The following is a 23,502-nucleotide window of genomic DNA, read 5'->3' as shown; positions in this document are numbered from 1 at the left end:
CTCCTGTATCTGGAATGATCTCCTGTATCGGGAATGATCTCCTGTAACAGGAATGATCTCATGTATCTGGAATGATCTCCTGTATCTGTCCTTGTGACAGCAGCTGGAGGAGTCTTTTGGAGAACGTCCTCCTCTGTCCCTGCAGCAGGTGGAGAGGGTGGTCAGGATTATCCAATATGGATAATCGTTTCCTCAGCGTCCTCCTCTCCACCACCTTTTCCAGACTGTCCAGATTGCAGCCAATGATGGAGCCGGCCTTCTTAACCAGTTTGTTCAGTCTGTTGGTGTCTCTGGCTCCAATGCTGCCCCCCCAGCAGACTACGAGAAGTACAGTTCACTGGCCACAACAGATGGTAGAACATCTCCAACATCTTGCTGGACACATTGAAGGATCGAAGTTTCCTCAAGAAAAAGAGTCGACTCATCCCCTTCTTTTAGACAGCGTTGATGTTGGTCTTCCAGTTCAGTCTGTTGTCATGGAGACACCAGGTACTTGTACTCCTCCACCATGTCCACCTCCTCTCCCAGAACTCTCAGCGGTTGTGGAGCCGTCGTCTTCCTCCTGAAGTCGACCACCATCTCTCTGGTCTTGGCCATGTTCAGGAGGAGATTATTTCTTCCCGCCCACTCCATAAAGTCCTCCACTACTGCCCTGTACTCCTCCTAAGGGTGTCCATCCTTTATACACCGTCCACTGACTCCTCCTCCCGTCCATCCCTTATACACCGACCACTGCAGAGTCATCAGAGAACTTCTGCAGATGTCTTGACTCTGAGTTGTTCTGGAAGTCAGTAGTGTAGAAGGTGAACAGGAAGGAGACAGAACAGTTCCCTGTGGAGCTCCAGTACCACTGACCACCGTATCAGACAGCACACTGCCCAGACGGACAAACTGTGGTCTGTCTGTCAGGTAGTCAGTGATCCCGGAGACGGTGGACGTGTCCACCCCCACCACCCCACCCTCCACCTCCCGCAGCTTCTCACTCAGCAGCAGTGGTTGGATGGTATTGAATGCACTGGAGAAATCAAAGAAAGTGATTCTCACAGAGTCACCGGTTCCATCCAGGTGAGACTGAGCTCATTGCAGCAGGTAGATGATGGCATCGTCCACTCCCACATGAGGCCGGTACGCAAATTACGCAAAGATTTCACCAGCGGTCTGAGGTGGGTCAAGACCACCCTCTCCAGCACCTTCATCACATGAGATGTGAGGGCAACCGGTCAGTAGTCGTTGAGGCCGGATGGAGTCGTCTTCTTAGGGACTGGAACCAGGCAGGACGTCTTCCACAGCACCGGGACTTCCTCCTGCTTCAGGCTCAGGTTGAAGAGGTGTTGTAGGACCTCAGCCAGCTGGACGGCGCAGGTCTTCAGGACCCCGGGGCCGATGCCGTCAGGTCTTCAGGACCCCGGGGCTGATGCCTTCAGGTACTGCAGCCTTGCGCTGGTGGAGTCTCTCCAGCTGTCTCCTAACCTGGCCATTCGTCACAGAGAGGCGGGGTCATGGCGTTGGAGTTGAGGACTCTGTGTCCATGCAGCTCACTAGGGGGGACAGACGGGGGAGGGGGGAAGGCAGCAGAGGTGTTTGGGAGGTGTAAGGTGTGGAGGAGACAGATGAGGGCGGTGAACTAAACCTGTTGAAGAAACAGTTTAGCTCATTGTTCCTCTCCAGGTTCCCCCTGATTGTTCCTCTCCAGGTTCCCCCTGATTGTTCCTCTCCAGGTTCCCCTTGGTTGTTCCTCTCCAGGTTCCCCCTGGTTGTTCCTCTCCAGGTTCCCCCTGGTTCTCTCTCTCTCCCCTTGAACCCAGTAATCTCCTTCATACCGGTCCACACCTCCCTCACGTTGTTCTGCTGGAGTTTGGCCTCCAGCTTCCTCCTGTAGGAGTCCTTGCACTCCCTGAGCTTCTCCTTCAGGTCGTACTGAACTCTCCTGAGCTCCTCCCTGTCCCCAGACCTGAAGGCTGCTTTCTTCTGATTAAGAAGCACCTTCAGGTCACTGGTGATCTACGGCTTGTTGTTGGGGAAGCAATGTCCAGTCCTGGATGGTACGATGGTGTGTTCACAGAATTTGATGTATTCTGTGATACAGTCCGTCCTGCTGTTGATGTCCTCCCCATGTGGTCCACACAGCACATCCCAGTCCGTGGACTCAAAGCAGTCCTGCAGTCTTTATCTTCCTGTGTCCACCTCCTCACAGTCCTGGTGGTTACAGGCTGCCTCTGTACCAGAGGAACATACTTTGGTGTCAGCAGGACCAGGTTGTGATCCGACCTACCAAGGGGGGGAAGGGCAGTAGCACTGTATGCATCCATGTCATTAGCATACAGTAGGTCCAGAGTTTTATTGTTCCGTGTGGGGCAGTTCACATACTGGTGAACAGTTGGCAGTACTTTATCCAGACTGGTTAAAGTCTCCAGTAACTGCCAAAAATGCACCGGGATGCTGAGTCTGAAGTTTAGACACAGTGGAGTAGATGGTGTCCACTGCTGCCTCTACGTCAGCTGATGGAGGAATATACACGGCGATAACAATGGCGGCCGTGAACTCCCTCAGCAAATAATATGGGCGCATCCCCACGGCTAGAAGTTCAATGTCCGGGCTACAGAAACGTTCCTTCACACACACGTGGTCAGGATTACACCACCTCTCATTCACATAGACTTCAATCTCTCCACCCTTCTTCTTGACGCTCCGAACAACGTCTCCGTCCCCCCGAGCAGTCCTGAAGCCGGGTACGGCCGCGCTGTGGTCCGGGAGATGTGAGTGCAGCCATGTCTCAGTGAAACACATGATGCTGCACTCCCGGTACTCTCTCTGGGTCTTTACCAGCGCGCCGAGCTCGTCCGTCTTATTGGCCAACAACCTCACGTTCCCCATTAAGATCTCCAGTACTGATGGTTTGAATTACCTCCTCTTCGCCTTCAGTTTAGCTCCAGCTCTGTAACCCCGACGTCTTCTCCAAAGTTCGTCCAGGATTTCAGGCCTCGCTCCGGGCAGCAGCAGTAGAGGTCTACTCAGCGCGATCAGCTGATCACAAGAGTAAACAATGGCCCCGGTCCACTGTGCATAGCTCTCCGTTACAAAGAGGGAAAAAAGTAGAAGAAGAGCCACCAGAAAAGAGGAAAAGTTACGGTCCATTGTCTGACCGTCACTTAACACACGTGAAAGAAAAAAACAACTCTGAAGAGAGAAGAAAGAAAAATACTTAAAACACACTCGAGGGAGGAGCTGCTGTAACAGGCTGCCACTAGCACGGCGCCATCTTGATTGTGAATTACAATATTATTTACCACGTGTTACCACCGGTTACTACTAGTTACCAATAATTACCAATTGTTATCAATTAATCCAAGACCTAAACTTAGTTATAAATCATTTGAGAGTCTGACTCTTATTCTCTCACCCAAACTGGAAAGCAAAGAAACGGATTGTATTGTTGTTGTTTATCTCCCACCTGGTCCTTATTCAGAGTTTCTAACTGAATTCTGACTTTTGATCAGATTTAGTGCTGAGTTCAGATAAAGTGATGATAGTGGGAGACTTTAACATTCATGTTGACGTGGACAACGACAGCCTCAGTTCTACTTTCAGCTCATTATTAGATTCTATAGGCTTTTATCAGGATGTAAATAAACCCCGTCACCGTGGTAACCACACCCTCCATCTGGTTCTGTCGTATGGGATGGAAACTGAAAATGTAATGGTATTTCCTCCAAACCCTGTTTTGTCGGACCACTTCTTATCAACATCTGAAGTTACAATAATGGACGACACAGCATGTGGGAATAAATCCCACTACAGTAGATGTCTGTCAGATGATGCCGTGGCCAAGTTTAAGGAAGCAGTTACATGTTTATCCTCTTCGATGCCGTGTGTTAAAGCAGTGGAAGACATCTACGTTGATCTTAGTCCCACACAAGTGGATCATCTGGTAGAAAACACTGCAGTATCTCTGCTACAAGTCTAGATGATGTCGCCCCTCTGAAGAAGAGAGTCATGAACCAGAGGAAGTTGTCTCCATGGTACAACTCAGAACTACGCTCTGCTAGGCAGCGACTAGAAAGATGGAAAGGACATGGAGTTCCACTAATTTAGAAGAATTTCACCTGTCTGGAAGGAGAGTCTAATATTATATAAGAAAGTTCTTCGTAAGGCCAGAACTTTATATTATTTATCATTAATAGAGGACAACAAGAACAACCCCAGGTTTCTTTTCAGCACTGTAGCCATGCTGACAAAGAGTCCCAGTTCTGTTGAGCCCTCTATTCCTTCAGCTCTCAGCAGTAATGACTTCATTAACTTCTTTACTAATAAAATTCTTACTATCAGGGAGAGAATCGGGCCGACCCTTCCTGACACCATCACTGATGTGATGTTAAGTACAGCAGCCCTGAAAGCAACTGTAGGACCAGATGTAAACTTGGAACATTTCTCTCCTGTTGAGCTCTCTGAGTTAACTAGAATTATTTCTTCATCTGGATCCTCTAGCTGTCTGTTAGATCTCATCCCAACTAAACTTTTTAAGGAAGTCTTCCCTTTAATTAATACTTCCATATTAGATCAGATCAACCTATCTATTGTAACCGGCTATGTACCGCAGGCTTTTAAAGTGGCTGTAATTAAACCTTTACTTAAAAAGCCGACTCTTGATCAGCTGTTTTAGGAAACTACAGACCAATTTACAACCTGACGTTTATTTCTAAAATCCTTGAAAAAGTTGTTTCAAATCAACTTTGTGATCATTTACAAAGGAATGATCTGTTTGAAGATGTTCAGTCTTTAGAGTTCATCATGGCACAGAAACAGCTCTGGTGAAAGTTACTAACGACCTTTTATTAGCCTCAGATAATGGACTCGTCTCTGTACTTGTTCTTCTGGACCTCAGTGCTGCTTTTGATACGATTGATCATACGATCTTATTACAGAGATTAGAAGACGTTACGAGGATTAAAGGAACTGCATTAGACTGGTTCAAATCCTACTTATCAGATAGATTCCAGTTTGTCCATGTCAACAATGGATCTTCCAGACAAACAATAGTTAGTTATGGAGTTCCACAAGGCTCAGTGTTAGGCCCAATACTTTTTACTTTGTACATGCTTCCATTAGGAGATGTCATCAGGAAGCACTGCATCAACTTCCATTGTTATGCAGATGACACTCAGCTATATCTTTCTATAAAACCAGATGAAACTAATCAGTTAGTAAAACTTGAAGCCTGTCTAAAAGACATAAAGGCCTCGATGACCAAAAACTTCCTGCTTCTGAATTCAGACAAAACAGAAGTTATTGTACTTGGTCCTAAACACCTCAGAAACTCTTTCTGTAATCACTTAGTTACTCTAGATGACGTTGTCTTGGCCTCCAGCAAAACTGTGAGGAACCTTGGAGTCATCTTTGATGAGGATTTGTCCTTTAGACACCATATAAAGCAAATTTCCAGAACTGCCTTCTTTCATCTACGTAATATTAATAAAATCAGGAAAATCCTTCCTCAGCGTGACGCAGAAAAACTCATTCATGTGTTTGTTATTTCTAGACTAAATTATTGTAATTCCTTGTTGTTAGGATGTCCAAATTACTCATTAAATACCTGCAGCTGATCCAAAATGCTGCAGCAAGAGTACTGACAGGATTTAACAAGAGAGATCATATTTCTCCAGTTTTATCTTCTCTTCACTGGCTTCCTGTGAAATCAAGAATAGAATTTAAAATTCTCTTGATGACTTACAAAGCTCTACATGACCAGGCTCCATCATATCTTAGAGATCTTATAGAACCATATAATCCCAGCAGAGCACTTCTCTCTCAGTACGCTGGTCTACTTGTGGTTCCTCGAGTTTACAGAAGTAGAATCGGAGGCGGAGCTTCAGTTTTCAGGCTCCTCCCCTGTGGAACCAGCTCCCAGTTTGTGTTGGAGGGGCAGAAACCCTCTCTAGCTTTAAGATTAGACTCAAAACGTTCCTTTTTGATAAAGCCTATAGTTAGGGCTGGCTCAGGTAGACCTGAACCAACCCTTAGTTATGCTGTTATAGGCCGAGGCTGCTGGAGGACCTCGTTACATGCTGATCTTCTTTTCTTTCCTCCTACTCTTTAACTGACTCATACCTCACCATCTTTTTCTCTCCCATAGTTTCTTCTTATTATCTGTTGTCTCCATTCAGTTCCTTCGCTCATATAGTTTCTGTTCTTTCTTTTCCAGATGTCCCGTCATGGAGCTGCATGTCTCTGCTCTGCACTTGTCGTCTCCACCAACAGTTCTTCTCTTGTATCTCTATGCTGTCCTTTTCTCTCTCTGCTCTCGTCTCACTCCAACCGGTCTAGACAGATGCTCCGCCCACCCCAGATACTGGTTCTGTTAACAGATGCTCCGCCCACCTCTGATCCTGGTTCTGTTAACAGATGTTCTCCACCTCTGATCCTGGTTCTGTCGGAGGTTTCTTCCTGTTAAAAGGAGTTTTTCTTCCCTCTGTTGGAGGTTTTTCTCCCTTAAAGAGGAGTTTTTTCCCTCTTAGCTTATGTGGGAATTGTTGAATTGTTGAATTGTTGGTTCCTCTGTATAATGTTGTAAAGTTCTGCTGTAACGACTTTAAAGTGTTAAATGCCATGAAATAACCTGTGTTGTGATTTGGCGCTATATAAATAAGTTGAATTTAATTTAATTGAATTATCACTAGTTCCCAATAATTACTACTAACTAATAATTACTACTACTTAACACTTGTCACCACTAGTTACCAATGATTACCACTTGTTACTACTAGTTACCACTTGTTACCAGTAGTTACCATTGGTTGCCAATAATTACCACCAGTTTCCCAAAAATTACCACTTGTTACCACTAGTTACTACTTGTTACCACTTGTTACCATTGGTTGCCAATAATTACCACCAGTTACCAAAAATTACCGCTTGTTACCACTAGTTACCACTGGTTAACACTGGTTACCAATTATCACCACTAGTTACTTCTGGTAACTGCGAGCCTAGTCTTCATGTAGTCCTCTGTATTGATATTGTCCTCTGTCTTCATGTCATCCTCTGTCTTCATGTCATCCTCTGTCTTCATGTTGTCCCCTGTCTTCATGGTTTCTTCTGTCTTCATGTTGTCACCTGTCTTCATGGTGTCCAGTCTTCATGGTGTCCTCTGTCTTCATGTTGTCCCCAGTCTTCATGGTGTCCCCTGGCTTCTTGGTGTCCACTGTCTTCATGGTTTCCTCTGTCTTCATGTTGTCCCCTGTATTCATGGTTTCCTCTGTCTTCATGTTGTCACCTGTCTTCATGGTTTCTTCTGTCTTCATGTTGTCACCTGTCTTCATGGTGTCCGGTCTTCATGGTGTCCCCTGGCTTCCTGGTGTCCACTGTCTTCATGGTTTCCTCTGTCTTCATGTTGTCCGCTGTCTTCATGGTGTCCTCTGTCTTCATGTTGTCCCCTGTATTCATGGTGTCCTCTGTCTTCATGTTGTCACCTGTCTTCATGGTGTCCTCTGTCTTCATGTTGTCCCCAGTCTTCATGGTGTCCTCTGTCTTCATGTTGTCACTTGTCTTCATGGTGTCCTCTGTCTTCATGTTGTCCCCTGTATTCATGGTTTCCTCTGTCTTCATGTTGTCACCTGTCTTCATGGTGTCCTCTGTCTTCATGTTGTCCCCTGGCTTCATGGTGTCCTCTGTCTTCATGTCCCCTGTCTTCACATGTCTCTCAGGTTTCAGGACACTAATGAAGGCCAAGACTGCAGAGAAGCTTTGATTTGGTGCGCAGATCAACTAGACGAGGAGGAGCCAGGATGAAGAAGGAGCAGAGGGAGATTCCTGTGGGATGCCGGGATGACAAATGTGTGATTGAAAATCTTTGGAGGAGGTGTGGCGGTGGTCAGACGCTCGTACAGCAGAGACGCTGAAATACTGGAGAGCTTCTTCTCTGTTTGTTTACTGTGAACATCCCTCTGACAGGAGATGGAAATATACCCAGCAGACAGGGAGGAGGACGGAAAGGAGGACAGAGGATGAGGGAGAGGAGGAGGGAGAGGAGAACGGAGAGGAGGACAGAGGGGAGGACAGAGAGGGGGACGGAGAAGAGGACGGAGAAGAGGACGGAGAGGAGGACGGAGAGGAGGACGGAGAGGAGGACGGAGAGGAAGACGGACAGGAGGAGGGGGAGGAGGATGAAGAGGAAGACGAGGCGAGGGAGAGGAGAATGAAGAGGAAGACAAGAGGAGGAAAGAAAGGAGGACGAGAGGAGGACGAGATGAGGACGGAGAGGAAGACGAAGAGAAGGACAGGAGAAGGATGAAGAGGAAGACAAGGAGGAGGACGAAGAGGAAGACGAGAGGAGGACGGAGAAGAAGACGGAGAGGAAGACGAAGAAGAAGACGGAGAGGAGAAGGGAGAGGAAGATGAGAGGAGGACGAGAGGAAGACGAAGAGGAGGATGGAGAGGAAGACGGAGAGGAAGACGGAGAGGAAGACGGAGCGGAGGATGAAGAGGAGGAGGGAGAGAAGGGCAAGAGGAGGACGAGAGGAGGACAAAGAGGAGGAGGGAGAGAAGGAGAAGAGGAAGATGAGAGGAGGACAGAAAGGAGGATGAGAGGAAGACAAAGAAGAGGACAGAGAAGAGGATGGACAGCATTACGAAGAGGAGGATGAAGAGGAGGACGGAGAGGAAGACGGAGAGGAAGACGGAGAGGAAGACGGAGAGAAAGACGGAGAGGAAGACGAAGAGGAGGACGGAGAGGAAGACGGAGAGAAAGACGGAGAGGAAGACGAAGAGGAGGACGAAAAAGAAGATGGAGAGGAGGAGGAAAAGGAAGATGAGAGGAGGACGAGAGAAAGACGAAGAGGAGGACAGAGAGGAAGACGGAGAGGAAGACGGAAAGGAGGACGAAAAGGAGGAGGGAGAGAAGGGCAAGAGGAGGACGAGAGGAGGACAAAGAGGAGGAGGGAGAGAAGGGCAAGAGGAGGACGAGAGGAAGACAAAGAAGAGGACGGATAGCATTACGAAGAGGAGGACAAAGAGGAGGATGAAGAGGAGGACGGAGAGGAGGACAGAGAGGAAGACGGAGAGGAAGATGAAGAGCAGGATGAAGAAGAATATGGAGAGGAGGAGGGAGAGGAAGACGAAGAGGAGGATGGAAGGAGGATGAAGAGGAAGACAAGGAGGAGGACGCAGAGGAAGACGAGAGGAGGACGGAGGAAGACGGAGAGGAAGACGAAGAGGAGGACGAAGAAGAACACAGAAAGGAGGAGGGAGAGGAAGACGAAGAGGAGGAGGGAGAGAAGGAGAAGAGGAGGAAGAGAGGAGGACAAAGAGGAAGAGGGAGAGAAGGGCAAGAGGAGGACAAGAGGAAGAGAAAGAAGAGGACGGAGAAGAGGACGGACAGCATTACGAAGAGGAGGACGGAGAGGAGGATGGAGAGGAGGACGGAGAGGAAGACAGATCCACCGCTGGCTCCTCCCCCAGCTCGTCCAAATATGGTCACTTCCTGCTCCAAACCGCTCCGAACTAACAAGATGGTGACGGACAGAATCTGAACTGGAGGATTCATAACGTTCACAAACCAACGATGACATCACTGATGGTTGATGACGTCACTGATGGTTGATGACGTCACTGATTGTTGATGACCTCACTGATGGTTGATGACCTCACTGAAGGTTGATGACATCACTGATGTTTGCTGGTTGCTCTGACCACACCCACCGGAGATCATCAGGTCACTCTGTCCCTGTCCTCCTAATCCCCCCCACATTCATCCAGCGTCCCTCTCTGTGCTGCTAAACAGAAGACAGACGACTGTCCTCTCGTGTCTTTGATCTTCATGCATCATGGAGGGCAGCAGAGAGTCACCCTGATCACCTCTCCCCCACCACGCTGTGTCTCTCCCCGAAGCGTCCAGAGGGAGAGACACAGAGAGTGCTGACTTATATAGCTAGTTACTCACTGGTTAATGACTGGTTACTGTCTGGTTACTCACTGGTTAGTGACTGGTTAATGACTGGTTAATGTCCAGTTATTGACCGGTTATTGACCAGTTACTGACTGGTTAATGACTGGTTAATGACTGGATACTCACTGGTTACTGACTGGTTACTGACTGGTTACTCACTGGTTAATAGCCGGTTACCGACCGGTTAATGACTGGTTAATTACTGGTTACTGACTGGTTAATGACTGGTTAACGACCTGTTATTGACCAGTTACTGACTGATTAATGGCCAGTTATTGACCGGTTACTGACCGGTTAATGACTGGTTACTCACTGGTTAATGACTGGTTACTGAGTGGTTAATGACTGGTTACTCACTGGTTAATGACTGGTTACTGATTGGTTAATGACTGTTTACTGACTGGTTAATGACAGGTTACTGGCTGGTTACTAACTGGTTACTGGCTGGTTAATGACGGTTTACTGGCTTGTTACTAGCTGGTTAATGACTGGTTAATGATGGTTTACTGACTGGTTACTGGCTGGTTAATGATGGGTTACTGACTGGTTACTGGCTGGTTAATGACTGGTTACTGGCTGGTTACTGGCTGGTTACTGGCTGGTTACTGACTGGTTACTGACTGGTTAATGACAGGTTACTGACTGGTTACTGGTTGGTTACTGGCTGGTTAATGACAGGTTACTGACTGGTTACTGGCTGGTTACTGGCTGGTTACTGACTGGTTACTGACTTGTTACTGAGCTGTGGAGGAGTCTGAATGAGCCGGACATGACGAGGTGACTACAGTTGTTCCTGGAAATACTTGTGACTCTGTACCATCACACTTCATAATGACTTTCAGTGTTCCCATGGCAACCACAGAAATTACAGTCCTTCCAGGGAAAGACTGTCCCACCCTCGACCTGACTACTATCTTCAATAACTCTGTTATCCCGACCCTGACTGATAAGAACCTCGGAGACACTCGACAGTCAACTCTCTCTTACTGCCAACATCACTGCAACAACACGTTCCTGTAGATACATGCTGCACAACATCAGGAGAAGACGTCCTCTTCTCACTCAGAAGGAGGTGCAGGTTCTGGTCCAGGTTCTGGTCCAGTCTACATCCAGGACATGGTCCAACCCTACATCCCAGCCCCTCCCTCCGCTCTGCTTCCACCAATCAGCTTGTTGCTCCTCCCTGAGCTAAACACTCTACAAAATCATGACTGTTTGCTGTCCTGACTCCTAAATGGTAGAATGAGCTCCCCACCAACATCAGGACAGCAGAAACTCTGAACATCTTCCACCACAAACTAAAAACACACCTCTTCAGACTTTACCTTGAACAGTAGAACTTTATTATCTCAAAATAGAACTTACTGATAGAACTTTGTAGTTTGGCTTTCTTGAAGAAATTGTATTTTCTTGATTCTTGTTGTTCTGGTTTTGTACCCTCATGGTTCAAATGAACTTATTTTAAGTCGCTTTGGATAAAAGAGTCAGATAAATGTAATGTAATGTAATACAGTCAAGAGACACCTCCTCAGCAGCAGATAACCAAACTAACATCAGCCACAGTCTAACCATCTCCTCGGCTCCATCTGTACCTCAGAGGTGATTTATGCCGGCAGATTGGACATGAAATGTTTATATTGGACATTTGTTCAAAGAGCTCACCCAACAACACACCTGTTCTTATCTCAGGTTAGAACTCCTCCATTCTCCTCTCAGACGAGGTAACGTCTGAACAATCAGCATCACAGAGCTTTTAAAACAATCATTCTGTCCAACAGTGAGGACACAGCTGTCTCCGTGTCTCTGTCTTACCGTCAGAGCGGTGGATGCAGGTGTGCTGGTTGTCGCTGAGGAAGAAGCCCTCTGTGCACAGACACTCGTAGCTCCCCATCGTGTTCACACACACCTGCTGGCAGCCTCCGTTGTTGTCCACACACTCGTCCACATCTGTGTGGACAGAGAGACACAGAGAGACAGGGACATGAGACTGAGGGAGACGGAGACAGACACAGCGAGGAAGACAGGCCCGGGAGCTTCATCCATGAACATGTGTCAGGGACAGTTTATGAGCCGGGAAACATCTGATGACATCAGAGGGATGGAAGAACCACTAACACACACACAGACACACACACACTCACTCACTCACTCACACACACACACACACACACACACACTCACTCACGCACGCACGCACGCACGCACGCACGCACGCACACACACACACACACACACTCACTCACACACACACTCACACACACACACACACACACACACACACACACACACACACACACACACACACACACACACACACACACACAGATACTGTACATATACTCTATATCTCTTTCTCTGTAATTGGTTGCTGGACTTTCTCACTGAGACCAAAAGCAGCGGGTTGGCAACAACACACCGTGAACCATCCCAGTGAGCAGGAGGCTCCCCGAGGGCCCCCCCCCCCACTCTTCACCTGGCTAACTCCTGACTGTGCACCAACTCTACAGCACCAATCACATCGGAAAGTCTGCAGATGACACGACTGCGGTGGGTCTCATCCGCAACAATGATAAGGTGAACTACAGAAATGAGGTGAAGCTTCTTCTGCTGTGGAGCCGGCGAGCAGCACCACGTTTCTGGGTGAACGTCACCGAGGAACAAACGACAGTGCATCACTGGCCCAGAAAACCCAGCAGCGCCTCTACATCCTCCAGATGAAAGACAGCAGGCGCCCCAGCAGCCATCGTGGTCTCCTTCTCCCGAGGCTGCATGGGGCTTCCTGACCAGCTGATCACTGGCTGCTCCAACCACAACCCTGCAGCGCAGTGAAGGCAGCTGGTGGGATCATTGGTGCTTGTACTAATACATATTGCAGTTAAGCCTCACTGTGGTTGTTGTCTGTTTATTGTTTTTATTGTTACATAGTTATACTTTTTTTGTTTTATCTTTTTATTTTGCACACCATGGGACTGTGAGAATCAATGTTTTGATCTCGCTGTATGTGTTCTACATATGGTGGGTTGACAATATAGTTGAAGTTGAAGTTGATATATACAGCTCTGGAAAAAATGAAGAGACCACTTCAAAATGGTCAGTTTCTCTGGTTTTACTATTTATTGGTATGTTTGAGTAAAATAAAAAAAAAAATTGTTTTATTCTATAAACTACTGACAACATTTCTCCCAGATTTCAAATTAAAATGTTTTAATTTAGAACATTTATTTGCAGAAAATGACAACTGGTCAAAATAACAAAAAGATGCAGAGTTTTCAGATCTGGAATAATGCAAAGAAAACAAGTTCATATTCATTTTTAAGCAACACAATATGAATGTTTTAACTCAGGAAGAGTTCAGAAATCAATATTTGGTGGAATAATTGATTATTGATTTCCAATCCCAGCTTCATGCGTCTTAGCGTCTTTCCACCTCTTTCACTTTGATGTTGGGAGACGTTATGACTCCTGGTCCAAAGATTCAAGCAGCTCAGCTTTGTTTGACAAAGCTGAACATTGGACTCCTCAGAGAAGATGACCTTCCTCCAGTCCTCTATGGTCCAATCCTTCTGGTCTTCTTCAAACCTCAGCCTGGCTCTTCTTTGCTTCTCATGATGAAGGGCTTTTCTATATTTGCCTGACTTCAGCCACCAGGAGCCTGTTTCTAACCGTCCTCACCGTCCTCACCGTCCTCTTCACCCCAGCTGCTGTCTGACGTTCTTTTTGGAGTTCACTTGATGTCATCCTATGTTTGTTGAGTGACATTGGAATGAGTTGGAGGTCATCCCAGTGAGCGGAGAGTCGTTTTGGTCCTCTGCTGGTCTGTAGCTTTGTTGTCCCTAATGTCTGTAGCTTTGTTGTCCCTAATGTCTGCTGCTTGACCTCGTTCTCATGAACCGTCGTCTTTGACATTTGAAGGATGGAAGCAGCCTGATGCTCACTGTGTCCCTCTGACAGTAAAACCAGGATTCAACCCTACTTTTCCTCACTCACAACTTTTCTTTTTAACGCTTTTGGTCAATAGTCACTTTTTTTTATTCTAATTACTTTGAAGGTACTACGAGCACCATTTCTGCCATCCAGCTGGTCCTATTGTAAGAGGACAATGATGACCACAGCGCTGGTTGTTATACTTTTCTTCATTAAATCCGATCTGGTTCAGGTGATCACCTGGTCAGTACCTCATTAAGTAGAATCAGGTGATCACCTGATCAGTACCTCATCAAGTAGAATCAGGTGTTCCTGTATTGGAATTCAACAGACACTGGAATGGAACGGCTGCCGTACATGTAGAGATGCTGATTTAAGAACAATTTGGATTGGTTTCTTCATTTTTTTCAGAGCTGTATATATTTACTATCAGACACACACACACACACGTACACATACAGTGTGTTTTGTGTGTGTTGTATACACAAGAAAACAACATAACTGAGCCATGGTTTAGGAGGTTAAAGTTCTGACTTCGACATGTTGGACGATGTGTGCGACGTCTCAGCGAGATGAACTGAAATGTCTTGTTAGATTGGTGTTAGACTGGTGTTAGACTACTGTTAGACTAGTGTTAGACTGGAGTTAGATTGCTGTTAGACTGGTGTTAGACTGATGTTAGACTAGTGTTAGATTGGTGTTAGTCTGGTGTTAGACTAGTGTTAGACTGGTGTTAGACTAGTGTTAGACTGTCTAGACTGGCCCATGTATATGTTTTTTAATTTATATATGTATATTTGTGTTTGTGTATATATGTGTGTGTATGTGTGTGTGTGTGTGTGTGTGCGTATATATATATGTATGTGTTAGTGTATATATGTATATGTGTGTTAGTGTATATATGTATATGTGTGTTAGTATATATACAGTACCAGTCAAAAGTTTGGACACACCTTCTCATTCAATGGTTTTTCATTATTCTTATTTTTTTTCTACATTGTAGATTAATATTGAAGACATTTAAACTATGAAGGAACATGTGGAATTATGTGGTAAACAAAAAAGTGTTAAACAAACCAGAATATGTTTTATATTTTACATTCTTCAAAGTAGCCACCTTTTGCTTTGATGACAGTTTTGCACACTCTTGGGATTCTTTCAATCAGCTCCATGCTTTGAAAACAAATAAGTTCAGAAATTAAGTTATGTGTAATAATGTGAAATGACACAGGAAAAAAGTATGGGACACATAAAGAAAGGGAGGTGAAAAAAGACAACAGCTGAAATCTGTCAGTAAATAGAAAGTGATCCGGTCCCTTATCAGTGCAAATTAATATCAGCTGGTTCAGTCCCAACTGATGACCTATAACAAGGTGTCTCATTACCAAGGTGTCACACAAGAAACATCTCATGATGGGTGAAACCAAAGAGCTCTCTCAAGACCTTCACAACCTTATTGTTGCAAAACAAACTGATGGCGTTGGTTACAGACGCATTTCTAAACTTCTGAATGTTCCAGTGAGCAGCGTTGGGGCCGTAATCCTGGAGTGGAAAGAACATCATTTCACCATAAACTGGCCACGACCAGGTGCTCCTCACAAGATTTATGACAGAGGAGTGAAAAGAATTATCAGAAGAGTTGTCCAAGAGACAAGGACCCTTATGGAGAGCTTCAGAAAGACCTGGAAGTAGCAGGTACAGTTGTTTCAAAGAAAACAATAAGTAATGCACTGAACCTCCACGGCCTGTCTGCACGCTCACCACGCAAGACTCCATCGCTGAAGAAAAAGCATGTTGAAGCTCGTTTAAAGTTTGCTGCACAACATTTGGACAAGCCTGTGAAATACTGGGAGAATATAGTCTGGTCAGTTGAGAGCAAAATGAACTGTTTGGATGCCATAATACACCATGTTAGGAGGACAACACTGCACATCACCCTAACAACACCATACCAACAGTAAAGTCTGGAGGTGGGAACATCATGGTGTGAGCTGCTTTCAACATACGCTACTGGAAAACTTCACAGAATTGAAGGAAGGATGAATTGAAACATGTACCGAGACATTCTTGATAAAAATCTGCTGCCATCCAACAGGATGATGAAAATGAAACGAGGGTGGACATTTCAGCAGGACAATGATCCCAAACACAGCCAAGGAAACTCTCATTGGTTTCAGAGAAAGAAAATAAAGCTGCTAGAACGGCCGAGCCAATCACACCTGACCTGGTTCAGGTCTCTGGTTCAGGTCTCTGGTTCAGGTCTCTCTGGTTCAGATCTCTCTGGTTCAGGTCTCTGGTTCAGATCTCTGGTTCAGGTCTCTCTGGTTCAGGTCTCTGGTTCAGATCTCTGGTTCAGGTCTCTGGTTCAGATCTCTGGTTCAGGTCTCTCTGGTTCAGGTCTCTGGTTCAGATCTCTGGTTCAGGTCTCTCTGGTTCAGATCTCTGGTTCAGATCTCTCTGGTTCAGATCTCTGGTTCAGATCTCTGGTTCAGGTCTCTGGTTCAGGTCTCTCTGGTTCAGGTCTCTGGTTCAGATTTCTGGTTCAGGTCTCTCTGGTTCAGGTCTCTCTGGTTAAGGTCTCTGGTTCAGGTCTCTCTGGTTCGGATCTCTCTGGTTCGGATCTCTGGTTCAGATCTCTGGTTCAGGTCTCTGGTTCAGGTCTCTGGTTCATATCTCAGGTCTCTGAACCCGATGGACAAACTGTGGAAAACTGGTTAAAAAAAGACATCAGTTAGCCTGCAGGACGTCCCTCCATCGTCCTCCAGATGTCAACAAGAGAAGGTGCTCTGATTACACAGCGGCCCACTTTGGTTCCACTCCTCCTTTTGATTTGGACTTTATTTATTTGGTTTTGGCATGGACACCGCTGGACTCAATGTGTCCATGTCCACTGTCCTCTCAACGTCTGCTGAGTTTATTTTACTTCATGTCCTGCATCTGTTGGTGGAGGACAGGAGGACAGACACAGGAAGTGGAGGACATGACAACAAATACAAGAGGTGGAAGACAGGAGGACAGACACAGGAGGAGGAGGAAAGAAGGACAGATACAGGACGTGGGAGACAGGAGGACAGACACAGGAGGTGGAGGACAGGAGGACATCTGGACCAGAGATCTGTGACTGATGTCACAGAGCTTCAGCTACGACTGATGAGTCACAGAAAGCAACAATCTGACAGACGTGAGGCTTTAAATTCCTTCTAAGAACTCATCACAGCTGATCCAGTGTTATGACAATTCATCATGGGTGTGTGTGTGTGTGTGTGTGTGTGTGTGTGTGTGTGTGCGTGCGTGCGTGCGTGTGTGTGTGTTTGTCTCTGTGTCTGTATGCGTGCGTGCGTGCGTGCGTGTGTGTGTGTGTGTGTTGGTGTGTGTGTGTGTCTCTGTGTCTGCGTGCGTGCGTGCGTGTGTGTGTGTGTAAATCTCCTGCTGATTGAGACACTTGACAGTGAGACATGATAACAAACAATGTTCTTGTTCTTGACAAAGCTGCAATTTGTGGTTTGACATCAGGCTGACGTGTCAGTCTGCTTTTCCTCTGTTTATACGGTTCCTCTGTTTATACGGTTCCTCTGTTTAACGGTTCCTCTGCATCACAGGGAACTATTTAGCTCCATAGTAAGTGCCGACAGTTAACATAAAGAATGAGAGAGGCTGGTGACAGTCTGCTCTCCATGAGTCAATACGCAGGAACGCTGTCTGCAGTGTCGGATATCCTCTCTGAAAATAGACCGATCCCACGCAGCAACCTACCACCTGAAGTACAGCCTGAATTACAGCCTGAAGTACAGCTCACAGTACAGCCTGAAGTACAGCCTCAAATACAGCCCAAAGTACAGCTTGAATTACAACCTGAAGTACAGCCTGAAGCAAAACTTGAATACAATCTGAAGTACAATATCAAATACAGCCCGAAGTACAGTTTGAATTACAACCTGAAGTACAGCCTGAAGTAAAACCTGAAGTGCAGGCTAAATTACAACCCGAAGTAAAACCTGAAATACAACCTGAAGTACAGCCCGATGTACAACCTGAAGTTTAGCCTGAAGTAAACCCTTAAATAGAGCCATTTGTACAACCTGAAAATAAACCAGAAGTACAACATTAAGTATAAGCTGAAATACAGCCTGAAGTACAAGCTGAAATACAGCCTGAAGTACAACCTGAAGTACAACCTGAGGTAAAATCTGAAGTACAGCTTACAGTACAGCCCGAAGTACAAACTGATGTACACCCTGAAGTACAGCCTGATGCACAGCTTGAATTACAGCCTGAAGTACAGCTCACAGTACAGCCTGAAGTACAGCCTCAAAAACAGCCCAAAGTACAGCTTGAATTACAACCTGATGTACAGCCTGAAGTAAAACCTGAATACAACCTGAAGTGCAATCACAAATACAGCCCGAAATACAGCTTGAATTAGAACCTGATATACAGCCTGAAATACAGACCGAAGTACAACCTCAAATACAGCCAGAAGTACAGCCCGACATACAACCTGAAGTACAGCCTGTAGTACAACCTGAAGTACAGCCTGAAGCACAGCCTGAAGAAAAACCTGAAGTACAGCCTAAAGTACAGCCTGAAAATACAGCCCAAAGCACCGCCTGAAGTACAGCACAAAGTACAGTCTCAAATACAGCCTGAAGTAACACCTGAATCAGCCTGATGTACAGCCTGATGTATAGCATGAAGAAAAACCTGAAGTACAAGCTGAACTACATCCTCTAGTAAAACCTGAAGTACAAGCTGAACTACATCCTCTAGTAAAACCTGAAGTACAGCCTGAAGTACAACCTGAAGTACACCCTGAATTACAGCCTGAAGTACAGCTCACAGTACAGCCTGAAGTACAGCCTCAAAAACAGCCCAAAGTACAGCTTGAATTACGACCTGATGTACAGCCTGAAGTAAAACCTGAATGCACCCTGAAGTATAACCTGAATACAACCTGAAGTACAATCACAAATACAGCCCGAAATACAGCTTGAATTAGAACCTGATATACAGCCTGAAGTACAGGCCGAAGTACAACCTCAAATACAGCCAGAAGTACAGCCCAACGTACAACCTGAAGTACAGCCTGTAGTACAGCCTGAAGTACAGCCTGAAGAAAAACCTGAAGAACAGCCCGACGTACAACCTGAAGTATAGCCTGTAGTACAACCTGATGCACAGCCTGAAGTAAAACCTGAATACAGCCTGAAGTATAACCTGAATACAACCTGAAGTACAATCTCAAATACAGCCAGAAGTACAGCTTGAATTACAACCTGATGTACAGCCTGAAGTATAACCTGAAGTGCAACCTGAAGTACAGCCTGAAGAACAACCTGAAGTACACCCTGAATTACAGCCTGAAGTACAGCTCACAGTACAGCCTGAAGTACAGCCTCAAAAACAGCCCAAAGTACAGCTTGAATTACGACCTGATGTACAACCTGAAGTACAACCTGACATGCAGCCAGAAGTACAGCCTGAAGTACAACCTGAAGAACAACCTTTAATACATTCTGAAATGCAGCCTGAAGTACAGTATGAAGTAATACCTGAAGTACAGCCTGAACTACAGCCTGTAGTACATCCTGAAGTAGAGACTGAAGTACAACCCAAAGTACAACCTGAAGTACAGGTTGAAGTACAGGCTGAAGTACAACCTGAAGTACAGACTGAAGTACAGGTTGAAGTACAGACTGAAGTACAACCTAAAGTAGAACCTGAAGTACAGCCTGAAGTACAAACTGAAATGCAACCTGAAGAACAACCTTTAGTACATGCTAAAGTACAACCTGAAGTACAACCTGACATGCAGCCAGAAGTACAGCCTGAAGTACAACCTTGAGTACATCCTGAAGAAAAATCTGAAGTAAAGCCTACAGTACAGCCCGAAGTACAGCCTGAAGTACAACCTGAAGAACAGCCTGATGTACAACCTGAAGAACAGCATGACGTACAGCCTGATGTACAACCCGAAGTACAGCCTGAATTACAACCTGATGTACGGCCTGAAGTATAACCTGAAATACAACCTGAATGCATCCTGAAGTACAGCCCAAAGTACAATGTGAAGTACAACCTTCAGTAAATCCTGAAGTAAAACCTGAAGGAAAGCCTGTAGTACAGCCCAATGTACAACCTGAAGTACACCAAGAAGTACAGCCTGAAGTAAAGCCTGAAGTACAGCCTGAAGTACAGCCTGAAGAACAACCTGAAGTACAACCTGAAGTACAGCCTGAAGTACAGCCTGAAGTACAGCCTGAAGAACAACCTGAAGTACAACCTGAAGTACAGCCTGAAGAACAGCCTGAAGAACAACCTGAAGTACAACCTGAAGTACAGCCTGTAGTACAACCTGAAGTACAGCTTGAATTACAGCCTGAAGTACAATCTGATGTACAGCCTGAAATATAGCCTGAAGTACAACCTCTTCCCCAGTCAGCTCCAAGAGGCCCTCTTGTTTTATGAAATTATGAAAGTGAAATTCAACTGTTTCATTCCTAAACCAGGAACAACAGAAACAGATGTACTGCTGTCCTGCTGCAAACCAGCTGCTTTCTTAAAATCAACCTCCAGCTGTCTGAAGCACAACGACAACCCACCAAGCATTAGCTGACTGAAACACATCAGTTCAATCCCCCGTACAAAGTAAGCCAGTGGTTCATGGACTTGTGTAGTTCCTGGTGTGGAAAGAGAAGCAGAGTCTGCAGGATGAACAGGGACGTCGTTGTGATGTGGAAGGAACTGGAAGCTAAATGCTAACAGCAGAGCTCTGCTCCTTTATTTATTGTTATTGCTTAGTTCCAGATAAATCTAAATGTCAGAGTTTTATCTAATATCTATCAGACAATATATTTGTAATAATTCTAGAAGCCTCAGTTTGACTGACCATATTACATGTTAGGAGGAGGAGGAGGAGAAGGAGGAGGAGAAGGAGGAAGAAGAGGAAGAAGAGGAAAGGGAGGAGGAGGAGCCAACCTCCAACAGCCAGCAGGAAACACATCAGCAGATCAAATCCACTCTGAACTGGTGGAACTGAAACAGTGATACAAACAGACTTGATCAGAAACTAGAGTTTTCAGGTATTTGTATGTTTACTTTACAGCTACTTTTACCGCACCACACTTGAAGAGGGAATATTGGATTTTTCACTGCAGTAGGTCATGTTTCTTTTCTGCGTTTCAAGGATTCAAGGACTCTCTGGGTTTTTGTACCTGCAACAGAGCAGCTGCATTTCAAACCTAGCTACATTGACATTTTTGTACAGCTCAGACCAGGTGTAACTGCAGCTCAGATGATGGAGGGATACTTCAGTGTTCAGAGACACATGAACAGATTGATCCAGAACCCTCTGACAGGTCGATGATGTTCTATGTATTGAATCCTTCTTACATTAATAATTGGAACAACCTTCTGATTGAGTTCATGACATAAACATGAAGCTGACTCTTGTCTATTTAACTGGATGTGATTAAGTCAGTTGGAGCGTCATGATGCAGCAGCTGATCTCAGCCAGAAAATATAAAAGAGTCTCAGGTTAACGTCAAATTAAATTAAATGACACAAAGAGGAAACAATTGAAAAGTGTTTTCATCTCCTCATCTGGTTTAGTAATCTAGCAAAGAGTTCAAGCTCCTAATATCGCATTCCGTTTACTAAAATTCAGTTTCAAACTAATGAGTTGAATTTAAATTTATGCTTTTCAGATTGAGTCTCTTAATGCAGTTCTTCAATAGTACAATTAAATAATGGGATTCAAATTCAGTTTGAATCAAAAGAACAAACAGTAGAGATGAAGTGAACAAGAAAAGAAGAAAGGAAAAAAGATGGTAAATATTTAGAGACATGAAGGACATAGTGAAAGATGGAAGGATAGAACAAAGGGAAGGAAGAAGGTAGAGACAGAAAATCAAGATGGAGGAAGCAGAGAAGAAGGAAAAGATGAATGAAACAAAGGCAGCGGATGGAAAAAACTGATAGAAGGAAAGAGAAGATAAGAAACTTAAAGTTGAAGGAAATAAAAGACAGACAACAGAACGAATCATAAAATAAAGGAGGAAAGTAGCACACCGTGTGCACTGTGACGACGGATCTTTACTGCTTCGTCTGAACTCAGTAACCCACTTTTAATTAGCAGCACTTCAGCTTCTAATAAAGTGTTGCGGTTAAACTCAGACAGACTGGTTTCCTCTCTGATAACACTTCAAGGATTTAGCAGCAAAACACGTAAGGAGAAATCCCACCAAACTCAAACCTCTTTATACACGATTACCACAACACACGGTGACACACGGATGTAACTGTCCACATACATTATATGAGGCGACTGCATAAACACACCACAACTACAACCTTGTTTCCGAAAAAGTAGTGAGTATGTGTAAAATGTAAATTAAACAGAATGTGATGATTTGTAGATCACATAAACTCATATTAAATTAAAAATAGACCAAAGACAACATATAAAATGTTGAAACTGGGAAGCTTTTTTTTTTTTTTAATGTAAAATATCTGCTCATTTTGAATTTGATGGCAGCAACATGTCTCTAAAAAGTTGTGACAGGATCAACAAAAGACTGGAAAAGTTGTGTAACACTAAAAACTACCTGGTGGAACATCTGACAACTAATCAGGTTACCATGGCAACAGATCAGTAACATGATTGGGTATAAAAGATGATTTCAGAGAGGCAGAGTCTCTCAGCAGTGAAGATGAGGAGAGGTTCACCACTCTGAAAGACTGTGTTGGAAAATAGTTCAACAATCTAAGAATAATGTTCCTCAACGTAAAACTACAAAGAATTAGTGGATTTCATCGTCTACGGTTCATAATATCATTAAAAGATTCAGAGAATCTGGAGAAATCTCTGAACACAAGGGACAAGGCTGGAAACCAATATTGGATGGTGGTGATCTTCGGGCCCTCAGGCAGCACTGCATTAAAAACACACTATTCTGGAGTGGAAATCACTGCATGGGCTCAGGAACACTTGTGAAAACCATCGTCTGTGAACACAGTTCATCGCTGTGTCCACAAATGATGTTAAAACTCTCCAAAGAAGAAACCAGATAGAAACATGATCCAGAAACACCGCCGCCTTCTCTGGACCGAGATCATTGAAGATGGACTGAGGTGAAGTGGACAACTGTCCTGAGGTCTGATGGATCACAATCTGAGATTCTGTTTGGAAATCATGGACGCTGCATCCTCCAGGCTAAATAGGAGAGGGACCATCCAGCTTGTTATCAGCTCAGTTCTAAAGCCAGCATCTGTGATGGTACAGGGATGCATTAGTGCACATGGCATGGGTAGCTTGAACATCTGGAAGGAAGCATTAATGCTCCTGGAACAACTTTATAGAGACGTGCTGCTGCATCAGATTCAAAATGAGATTATATTTTTCATAAAACAATAAAATGTCTCAGTTTCAACATTTGATATGTTGTCTTTGGTCTATTTTCTATAAAACATTAGTTTGGCAAATCATTGCCTTCCATTTTATTTACATTTTAAACAGTCACTACTTTTTTGTAATCGGGGTTGTACACATCATCATAAAACAGTATGTAACACTCCATAAACACTCCTCAATAAGTGCTCACAGATGAACATGTAGACTAACAGATGAAATCAAACACAGA

At 44.9% G+C, this 23,502-nt stretch overlaps 1 protein-coding gene across 1 annotated transcript in view; it reads right to left on the bottom strand.

Annotated features, from left to right (window-relative positions):
- Positions 1 to 7,711: 7,711 nt before the first annotated feature.
- The window catches only part of LOC138614807 (signal peptide, CUB and EGF-like domain-containing protein 1), a 29,183-nt gene continuing 13,392 nt past the window's right edge, over positions 7,712 to 23,502 (bottom strand). The window contains exons 4-5 of the mRNA XM_069688388.1: positions 11,753 to 11,887; positions 7,712 to 7,806 (exon numbers count right to left, since the gene is read on the bottom strand). Of these exons, the coding sequence (XP_069544489.1) occupies positions 7,712 to 7,806; positions 11,753 to 11,887 (230 nt within the window). The remainder of the gene's footprint in view (positions 7,807 to 11,752; positions 11,888 to 23,502) is intronic.

The sequence above is a fragment of the Brachyistius frenatus genome, unplaced genomic scaffold (genome assembly GCF_029030835.1).
Source record: "Brachyistius frenatus isolate BFR_SWC_R1_liver_20210118 unplaced genomic scaffold, ASM2903083v1 Contig_579, whole genome shotgun sequence".
In the NCBI taxonomy this organism is placed as follows: domain Eukaryota; kingdom Metazoa; phylum Chordata; class Actinopteri; family Embiotocidae; genus Brachyistius; species Brachyistius frenatus.
This window is presented reverse-complemented; position numbering and strand designations above follow the sequence as displayed.